This window comes from Euwallacea fornicatus, chromosome 1, assembly GCF_040115645.1.
Source record: "Euwallacea fornicatus isolate EFF26 chromosome 1, ASM4011564v1, whole genome shotgun sequence".
Taxonomy (NCBI): Eukaryota; Metazoa; Arthropoda; class Insecta; order Coleoptera; family Curculionidae; genus Euwallacea; species Euwallacea fornicatus.
Window position 1 is genome coordinate 54,761 of NC_089541.1, and position 10,048 is coordinate 64,808.

The 10,048-nt window shown below is 35.8% G+C and overlaps 2 protein-coding genes across 2 annotated transcripts; both read right to left on the reverse strand.

Annotated features, from left to right (window-relative positions):
* Positions 1–653: 653 nt before the first annotated feature.
* Positions 654–6,477, reverse strand: LOC136341356 (polyubiquitin-C-like). Its single transcript, XM_066286249.1, is given in 4 exon segments — positions 654–770; positions 772–839; positions 842–4,361; positions 6,329–6,477. Coding segments are annotated over 3 exon segments (3,654 nt in total). The 5' UTR covers position 4,361; positions 6,329–6,477; the 3' UTR covers positions 654–703.
* A 1,542-nt stretch (positions 6,478–8,019) lies between these two features.
* On the reverse strand, positions 8,020–9,960 carry LOC136340124 (3'-5' ssDNA/RNA exonuclease TatD). Its single transcript, XM_066283929.1, has 6 exons — positions 9,659–9,960; positions 9,508–9,606; positions 9,274–9,434; positions 9,035–9,218; positions 8,825–8,987; positions 8,020–8,760 (listed from the first exon to the last, which is right to left on the reverse strand). The coding sequence occupies exons 1-6, from the start codon at positions 9,819–9,821 to the stop codon at positions 8,601–8,603; spliced, it is 930 nt and encodes a 309-aa protein (XP_066140026.1). The 5' UTR covers positions 9,822–9,960; the 3' UTR covers positions 8,020–8,600.
* Between the last annotated feature and the right edge of the window lie 88 nt (positions 9,961–10,048).

Here is a 10,048-nt window from a genome sequence, read left to right on the forward strand (position 1 = left end):
TAAAAATGGGGTTTTATTGTCGTGAAGAGTCGTTTTGAATCTCTTTATATCCGCAATAGTTGCTCTCATTATAAACCGAATCAGCTCTTTTTAAATTTCGGTTCTGTTCATTTTCCACTTCAACTTTTCAAAAGAGTCTAAAAATCACACAAAACAGGCACATTAACATAAAATGTTTGTTCAATTTTCCTTCATACTTATAAGTTATTAATTAAATAAAATTTACAAAAGAAAATATATTTTTTAAATAAAGCTGAAGATCAGAGTTCGTCTAACACTTTAAATTCGTCTTCAAGTGCACAATACAAAGCTATGGGATTTACCCTACGCCATGCGAAAAATTCGACAAACTACTTACGAAGTTTATACAGGGAGTTTCTTAAATTTACGGTGTTAAATTCGAGAAACATACTTTGAACGGAAAAACATGTTAGAACATTTATTCATAACATCGTCTCTGAAGCACAGTGTGTTTATTACAACTGGTTTAATTTTAATTATTTGAATTTTTTAACTTGTATTAAGTTGGTTCAGAAAAGTTCAATTGGCCTTTGAGGTAACAAATCTTGTAATTATTATTATTATAAATTTAGCCTATTGTTTCTTTCAACTATACTGCTTTCGAAAGAAATTCAAAATAAAAAACCACGTGATACACAAAGGAACCATTTATTTAACAACTTGTCTTAAAAAAAAGTTACAATCAATATTCCCCTCGAACCCGGAATACCAAGTGAAGAGTGAACTCTCTCTGTATATTGTAGTCAGAGAGTTCGACCATTTTTAAGCAGTTTTCCGGCAAAAATTAAACGTTGTTGGTTTAGGAAAATTCCTTCCTTCCTTGTCCTGAATCCTTGGCCTTTACATTTTCAATAGTGTCGGAAGGTTCGACTTTAAGATTGATAGTTTTTCCATTCAGAGTTTTAGCAAAAACTTGCATGCCACCTCTCAACCTGAGCACCAAATGAAGAGTTGATTCTTTCTGAATGTTGTAATCAGATAGTGTCCTTCCATCTTCCAATTGCTTACCGGCAAAAATCAATCTCTGCTGATCTGGTGGAATTCCTTCCTTGTCCTGGATTTTTGCCTTAACATTTTCGATCGTGTCACTTGGCTCAACCTCAAGAGTGATTGTTTTACCCGTCAAAGTCTTGACGAAGATCTGCATGCCTCCCCTCAATCTCAACACCAAATGAAGGGTGGATTCCTTCTGAATGTTGTAGTCCGACAAAGTGCGGCCGTCTTCCAATTGTTTGCCGGCGAAGATGAGACGCTGCTGGTCTGGAGGGATACCCTCTTTGTCTTGGATTTTGGCTTTCACATTTTCAATAGTGTCGGACGGTTCAACTTCCAAGGCGATAGTTTTTCCAGTAAGTGTCTTAACGAAAATCTGCATACCTCCTCTCAATCTCAACACCAAATGAAGGGTAGATTCCTTCTGGATGTTGTAGTCGGAGAGGGTACGACCGTCTTCCAGTTGTTTACCAGCGAAGATAAGACGCTGCTGGTCTGGTGGGATACCTTCCTTGTCTTGGATCTTTGCTTTCACATTCTCTATTGTGTCAGAAGGTTCAACTTCCAAAGTAATGGTTTTACCGGTCAAGGTCTTTACGAAGATCTGCATTCCTCCCCTCAATCTCAACACTAAGTGAAGAGTGGATTCTTTTTGAATGTTGTAATCGGACAAAGTGCGTCCATCTTCCAACTGCTTTCCGGCAAAAATCAACCTCTGCTGGTCTGGGGGAATTCCTTCCTTGTCCTGGATCTTAGCCTTAACATTTTCGATGGTGTCACTGGGCTCAACTTCAAGGGTGATGGTTTTGCCCGTCAAAGTTTTGACGAAAATCTGCATGCCTCCTCTCAATCTCAACACAAGGTGGAGGGTAGATTCCTTCTGGATGTTATAGTCCGACAGGGTGCGACCGTCTTCTAGCTGCTTGCCAGCGAAGATAAGACGTTGCTGATCTGGTGGGATACCCTCTTTATCTTGAATTTTAGCTTTCACATTTTCAATAGTGTCACTTGGTTCAACTTCAAGAGTGATGGTTTTTCCAGTAAGGGTTTTAACAAAAATCTGCATTCCACCTCTCAATCTCAACACCAAGTGAAGTGTGGATTCTTTCTGAATATTGTAATCAGAGAGAGTGCGGCCATCTTCCAGTTGTTTACCGGCGAAGATGAGACGTTGCTGATCTGGAGGAATACCCTCCTTGTCTTGAATCTTTGCTTTCACATTTTCTATGGTATCAGAGGGTTCCACTTCTAAAGTGATGGTTTTGCCCGTCAGGGTCTTTACGAAGATCTGCATTCCTCCTCTCAATCTCAGCACCAAATGAAGAGTAGATTCTTTTTGAATGTTGTAGTCGGATAAAGTACGTCCATCTTCCAATTGTTTTCCGGCAAAAATTAACCTCTGCTGGTCAGGGGGAATACCTTCTTTGTCCTGAATTTTAGCTTTAACATTTTCGATCGTGTCACTTGGCTCAACCTCAAGAGTGATTGTTTTACCCGTCAGGGTCTTTACGAAGATCTGCATTCCTCCTCTCAATCTCAGCACCAAATGAAGAGTAGATTCTTTTTGAATGTTGTAGTCGGATAAAGTACGTCCATCTTCCAATTGTTTTCCGGCAAAAATTAACCTCTGCTGGTCAGGGGGAATACCCTCTTTGTCCTGAATTTTAGCTTTAACATTTTCGATCGTGTCACTTGGCTCAACCTCAAGAGTGATTGTTTTACCCGTCAAAGTCTTGACGAAGATCTGCATGCCTCCCCTCAATCTCAACACCAAATGAAGGGTGGATTCCTTCTGAATGTTGTAGTCTGACAAAGTGCGGCCGTCTTCCAATTGTTTGCCGGCGAAGATGAGACGCTGCTGGTCTGGAGGGATACCCTCTTTGTCTTGGATTTTGGCTTTCACGTTTTCGATGGTGTCACTTGGCTCAACTTCCAGAGTTATTGTTTTGCCTGTTAAAGTCTTGACGAAGATCTGCATGCCTCCCCTCAATCTCAACACCAAATGAAGGGTGGATTCCTTCTGAATGTTGTAGTCTGACAAAGTGCGGCCGTCTTCCAATTGTTTGCCGGCGAAGATGAGACGCTGCTGGTCTGGAGGGATGCCCTCTTTGTCTTGGATTTTGGCTTTCACGTTTTCGATGGTGTCACTTGGCTCAACTTCCAGAGTTATTGTTTTGCCTGTTAAAGTCTTGACGAAGATTTGCATGCCTCCCCTCAATCTCAACACCAAATGAAGGGTGGATTCCTTCTGAATGTTGTAGTCTGACAAAGTGCGGCCGTCTTCCAATTGTTTGCCGGCGAAGATGAGACGCTGCTGGTCTGGAGGGATGCCCTCTTTGTCTTGGATTTTGGCTTTCACATTTTCAATAGTGTCGGACGGTTCAACTTCCAGAGTTATTGTTTTGCCTGTTAAAGTCTTGACGAAGATTTGCATGCCTCCCCTCAATCTCAACACCAAGTGAAGAGTGGATTCCTTCTGAATATTGTAGTCAGACAAGGTACGTCCGTCCTCTAACTGCTTTCCGGCGAAAATTAACCTCTGTTGGTCTGGAGGGATGCCCTCTTTGTCTTGGATTTTGGCCTTCACATTTTCGATGGTGTCACTTGGCTCAACTTCAAGAGTGATGGTCTTGCCAGTCAAAGTTTTGACAAATATCTGCATACCTCCTCTCAATCTCAACACCAAATGAAGGGTAGATTCCTTCTGAATGTTGTAGTCGGAGAGGGTACGACCGTCTTCTAGTTGTTTGCCAGCGAAGATAAGACGCTGCTGGTCTGGTGGGATACCTTCTTTGTCTTGGATCTTTGCTTTGACATTCTCTATTGTGTCAGAAGGTTCGACTTCCAAAGTGATGGTTTTACCGGTCAAGGTCTTCACGAAGATCTGCATTCCTCCCCTCAATCTCAACACTAAGTGAAGAGTGGATTCTTTTTGAATATTGTAGTCAGACAAAGTACGTCCATCCTCCAACTGCTTTCCGGCAAAAATCAACCTCTGCTGATCTGGGGGAATTCCCTCCTTGTCTTGGATCTTAGCTTTAACATTTTCAATGGTATCACTCGGCTCAACCTCCAGGGTGATGGTTTTTCCCGTCAGAGTCTTGACAAAGATCTGCATGCCTCCCCTTAATCTCAACACAAGATGGAGGGTGGATTCCTTCTGAATGTTATAATCAGATAGGGTGCGACCATCTTCTAGCTGCTTTCCTGCAAAGATGAGACGCTGTTGGTCTGGTGGGATGCCTTCTTTGTCCTGGATCTTGGCTTTCACATTTTCAATAGTATCAGAAGGTTCAACTTCCAAGGTGATAGTTTTACCTGTCAAGGTCTTTACAAAGATCTGCATCCTGAAAAAAAAGTATATTTACAATAAAAATTATGAATCATAATTATGTTTACTATGCTTTTTGGTTCATATTTTAATACCTCACAAAAAATGTTGTACTCTTTTTAGCAAATTAGAACCAAATTAATAATATTCTGTTAACTTTAACTGCAAGCTATCTGTTTTTATGTTCAGCAAAAAAAAATTTAATATTGAGGGAGGCTTTGAAAATGTGTAAGCTAGATAAGCCTTAGCTGATTTTTATAGTTTGCTGATGAGTGGCCAAAATTTTAGCATTATATGACATTGGTAGTATGGAAGTATTTTGCCTATGTTATTTGATGTGAACCTTGTGGTGATAATTTTCTTTTAAGATTCCCAATTTTGATTTTCTTAAAGTTATCGCTAGGTATAAAAGGCTGTTCCCAGTATGGCTTTTCGTCTAAGCATAGCTTTCGATTTTTAAATCCTTTTTCTAGTTTATCAAAGATCAAGAGAAGAAATTGACTTCTTTTGGGTAGCTATTATTTTTGAAGTGTTTAAACCACTTTTAATTTTATAATTATGGAGGTGGTGTTTTTCCTTGTGCAGTTTTTGTGTGGGGTTTTTTTTATCTTTTTAGAGATTTAAAAAAAAAAAAAAGAATGGATGTGTTATATATCTCCACTGCAGTTCAATTGTTCCTTTGTGGTGTTTCTACATTGACTTCATTTCAAGCATTTATGCACATTTTAGTTAAATACAAAAGAACTCATAACTATCCCTTGCAAGGAATTCAAAAGTTTTAGTAAAGAGATTTAATTATTAACAAACGCCTGGTTTAAGCCCAAAAATACAAATATGATCTTGTTTCTAAATAGAAATTATAAGTTGTTTTATATGAAAAACAAATGTATATATACTATCAGCAGCAAAGGGGTGTACAAACTTACAAGATCACATTACTTGAAGCATGAAATACAATTTCATCTGCTGTCACACTAAATCAAATTAATTCTGTGATTAGACTATGAAGAGATATCTTAAAGACACACGTTGGGCCAACATAATGTTAATTAATATCATGGCAGCTAACAAGATACACTATATGTCAATTTTTAATATCCTGTAGTGAGTTTCACGGCTACTTCAAAGCTTTGTTATAAGATGTTAACTTATAAACTGATAAGAAGTTCCAATTATTCCCATATTTTTTTGTAACCATACACACATACTTACGCGTGTACTATATTTAATGTTTCTAAATCGTTTGTTGTGATTTAGTTGTTGCTATCTGTATTTCTTTATATCTAGAGTGTGTATTACTCTTGCCTCTATTGTTATATTAACTGTAAGCAGACAGTTTTTACAATTTTAAAAAACTATCAATAATTGTCACTATACTATCTGTAGTTATAGAAAGTATAGTCAATACAGTTGTAGAAAGAAATCATCTACAGCTTTAACTCATAGTAGTTCACTTCCATTAATGTTCTAGTAAGTTCTGTATGACCACATATGAGCGTTTCTATTTTGACGACGTCATTGTGAGAATTCGAACAATAGTCATATTTTAGTCCCATGCGTTTTATTTATTGGCATTAAATCAATTTTGCCGACAAGGACATTTACTAATGAAAAAAAATCCACAAACATATTTGTTCAAATACAGATTTTCTTGATTGCCAAAATTTCAACAAGATGCTAATGGCAAACCAGACATTTTGAAGTATCAATTTTGATGTAGCCTCGTTACCAGGGTCCATGCCGCCATTTTGCCCACACCCAGTGCAACTTTACAACGCAAAAAAGGATTTAAAATGGCCGAATTTAAAGCGTAGTAACAAATGTTCCTTATCTAATAATTCAACACTTACTCTTTCTTTATTTGCGAAGTTCTATTACGCCTAAACCAGACTTAAACACTAGAAATAATTTGTTATGGAACGATCAAATGGTTCCTTAGATACCCCTACGTGCAACGACTTCTTGATAGAAAATAATGTTCACCTGATTGTTCAAATATCACAAACACAATATCACTACTTTAAAACTGCTGCACTCTTTGTCGACCAACCTTTAAGTGCGAAACTACTCAGCTGAATATCTTTTAACGGCGCAAACCGAACAAGAAGCTAATTTTATACTTTGACATTCCCCCCCTCCAAACTGCTCCAATATAATCTCGATACCAAAACACTCTACATCTAGTAACTACGATTAAAATAAAACGTAATTGATTATTAACAGATTTATGCATTTATTGATTAGTGAAAAAATGAGTTCTTTGGTAATTTGATGAGAATTTTTGCAAATTTGCGAATATAAATTGAGAGAAACATTAAAGTTCGTCTAGTAATGTTTCTTTTGTCTGGGGAAAAATTGACCATCCTGATAAAAAGTTAACCTTCGGCACAGGCGCCAGATAACAGCTGAATTGATCGATTGCTGTATTGTCATGTGGAGCCAAACGTAGCGAAATGACGAAAAGTTGGAAAAGTAATCTTCAACGAATATTTTTTTATAAAATGATATTTTAGATTTAATAAATCAATTTTCTACATTTTTTAAAGGTATAATTATCTGTGTGAAACAGATGAAGAAAGATAACCTCAACTAAATAGTACGCATCCAAACTTTTAATAATAAGGGATATTTAAAATAAGTATTTTAAAGTGAAAGCAAATTGTATTTATTTACTTGTTTATTAAAATATAATATAATTTCTATTCTAAATTGCGGAAAAAGTGTTCGTAGGTTTGACAACATTGCAAAGCCTTTGTTGTTTATTAAACCTCTACGCGACACGTATTGATCAGCTGATTTGTGTTTAGGTTTTATGTTCAAAATTTATTGTGGAGAAATAGACATTAAATTTCGATTGATTTGTTGAATTTTTCCATTAAATATGAACTAATCGAGAGACAAACTACCTTATATAGGAAAATATCTTAGAAACGTACTGAGAATTTCACATAATTACAATTTACAATACGTTACAGATTATGAGAATATTAATAAGAAAAATAGCATTAAGAATCATGACTAAGTATGATTGTACTATTGATTTTCGTGCTTAATCATACAATCAGCTTAAAATTTGCACAATATTGTGAATATTTCTCATAATTTTTTTCACATTTGTATTTAATCGAAATAATACCTACGTAAAAAAAATCCAGTTTTTATTCAAATACCTTTCATTCTTCATTTAAGTACTTCATTCGCTTTTACTGTTTGTCATACATGTTTTTGAAAAATAAATTTAAGGTGTTATAAAAACATATCTCTAGGTAATTTCCAGAATATTCTAGAACCATTTGCGTTTCAGTAATTCCGCAAATTTTGATCAAGTCGGTGCCAAGTTCATTTATTAAAGTAACCGCAGATGTAGTTGAAACGTCTTTTAAGTTGCCAAGCAAATACTTACGCTACAAAGCCATTGTGCTGTGCTTTATTTATTGTTATTAATATTGCAGTTAAACAGGGCGTCGTTTGTGTGGGAGGGAGTTCAAAGATTGGGAGTTTCCTGGTATAATCAGATAAAAATAGAGTTCCAGTGAATGTTATTGTTAGAGAAAATAATATATTTATTTTCCACTTTCGGGTGATTTGTCCCATTAAGGCACAATTATTTTTTATTTTTTTACACGCAATAACAGACAATAGATATCAACTAGAAGATACTAATAACACCTATGTATAAGAAAATAAATAATCTATTTTATACAAAAATATGTATAATACATTTCAGTAACAACTAGAGAAGGCAAATATGGTTATATCTACATAATATTTAGATAGATAACCCTTTCTATACGATTAGTTTGCGTTTCAAACACAAATAAACAATTGACTTGCATTGCCTAAATATCATTGATACAACCTGACTACCTTAGAAACTTCCCATATACTTTCGATGTCTGTGCGAGTCGTAGTTTCAATTTGTTTCAATTCCTGGCGCTATAAATAGTGTAAAGTATAAATAGAGAGTTCTTAACATTAATAAGCATGACCTAGTGAGCAAAATTAAAACAAGTTTCGTCCCTGTTCACGTGCAAATAAATCAGTTGACGATTTACATGTGTATTGGCAGACTAAAGCGTGAATTAATAAAATTACTTTTGGTTTCGAATAGTACCCAAAACGTTCGTTTGAATAATGAGCAATTCCAATAGCAAATATGAAAACATCCCAAAACACTGCGCATAACCATTAATTATGAAAATGTTGTTTTAACAACTACTTATAAAGGAACAATTATTAAGGCATTAAACTAAAACTAAGAAAGCCCAAAGAGTTTCATGGCGTTAAAAGAAGTGGCCAAAGCGACTTCCTCCGGCTTCTTATTCATAAACGCCGCAATCATTTCAACGATCGCTGGCAAAGAAGATGGTTCATTTCTTTGGAAAGTGCAGTACCGATGTAAGAAAGTCATAGACCTGTTTATAAGAAACAAAAAAAACTCATTTACATTACAACATAACATTTAACCCTGAAACTCACCTCTCAGTAAGACCTTCTTTAACATGTGTAGGTAACTTTGAGGCTCTAGTATTAGGGTACATAAATGGGGCATCGGTCTCAACTAACAACCTATCAAGGGGGATCAAATTGTCCACCAGAAGTTTCCTAACACCACTATCTGACTTATCTTTACATAAGTAACCTGAAATTTTACTTGGAGAAACCAAAATTTCCAACCAATCAAACTACCTGTTAATCCTATGTAATATCCTTTACTTAAATATGCAAGTGCGTTTTCGAAGCTGCCAGTAAAGCAATGGATAACTACAGGTGGTAAATTATTAGAGTACCTGTCCAATATTTCATTTAGTTCATTAAAAGCGTCTCGTTCATGGATAAAGAGAGGTTTATTATGCTCAATTGCAAGATTAATCTTTAAAAAAATATGCCCAAAGTTATTTACATATGTGTTTAAAAGGGGAACTTACATGCTTCTCAAAAACAGCCTTTTGATCCTCTGGCTCAGAAAAATTTCTGTTATAATCGAGGCCACATTCACCAATAGCTACACATTCTGGATTCTGTACTATTCTCTTTAATTCCTCCCAAGATTGATCATCATAAGATTTGGCATCATGAGGATGGATACCTGAATGGTTTAGTTTTTTGTTCATATTGTCAATGTAATACAACATACAATAATTTGAACAATACAAGTATACCTGCGGTTGAGTAAAGAGTACCAGGATATATTCGGGTCAGTCTTAAAGCTTCTTTGCTACCTTTTACTGATGTTCCAGTTACCATAATTTTCTGTACACCTACATATGGTTTATTGTAATGTAAGTTAAGAGATAGAGTGTAATCATTCACCTGAATCCTTAGCCCTTTGGACTACACTGTCTAAGTCCCTGCTGTACTTCTTGTTGGTCAAATTGGCGCCCACATCGATTAGAATGTAGTTCTCGTAGCATTTCTCCATAGCTGCTGCTTTGATTAAGTCATCAGTAAGTGTGGCTATGCTTGGAGTGGCCATTTCGCTGGATTTTATTAAAACTAATTGAATCTTAGTATTGGACGATAGTAAAATAAGCACATATATAACCTATAATATTTATTTACCCAACATTGACATTTGTCAATTTGGTAGTTACATGATTGTAGCAAAAAAAAGCGATAAACCTGATGGTTGTCTCTTTTTAGCTAAAAGCATTTCTGGTTAAAAAACAAGGGCAGCTTATAATTGTAAATCAATAATTGGGA

Coding starts and splice junctions, on each gene's coding strand:
- LOC136340124 (XM_066283929.1), bottom strand. CDS start 9,821: ATGGCCACTCCAAGCATAGCCACACTTACTGATGACTTAATCAAAGCA. Junction 9,219..9,273: donor AGGCTGTTTTTGAGAAGCAT/GTAAGTTCCCCT, acceptor ATTTTTTTAAAG/ATTAATCTTGCAATTGAGCA. Junction 8,988..9,034: donor ATATTACATAGGATTAACAG/GTAGTTTGATTG, acceptor GTAAAATTTCAG/GTTACTTATGTAAAGATAAG.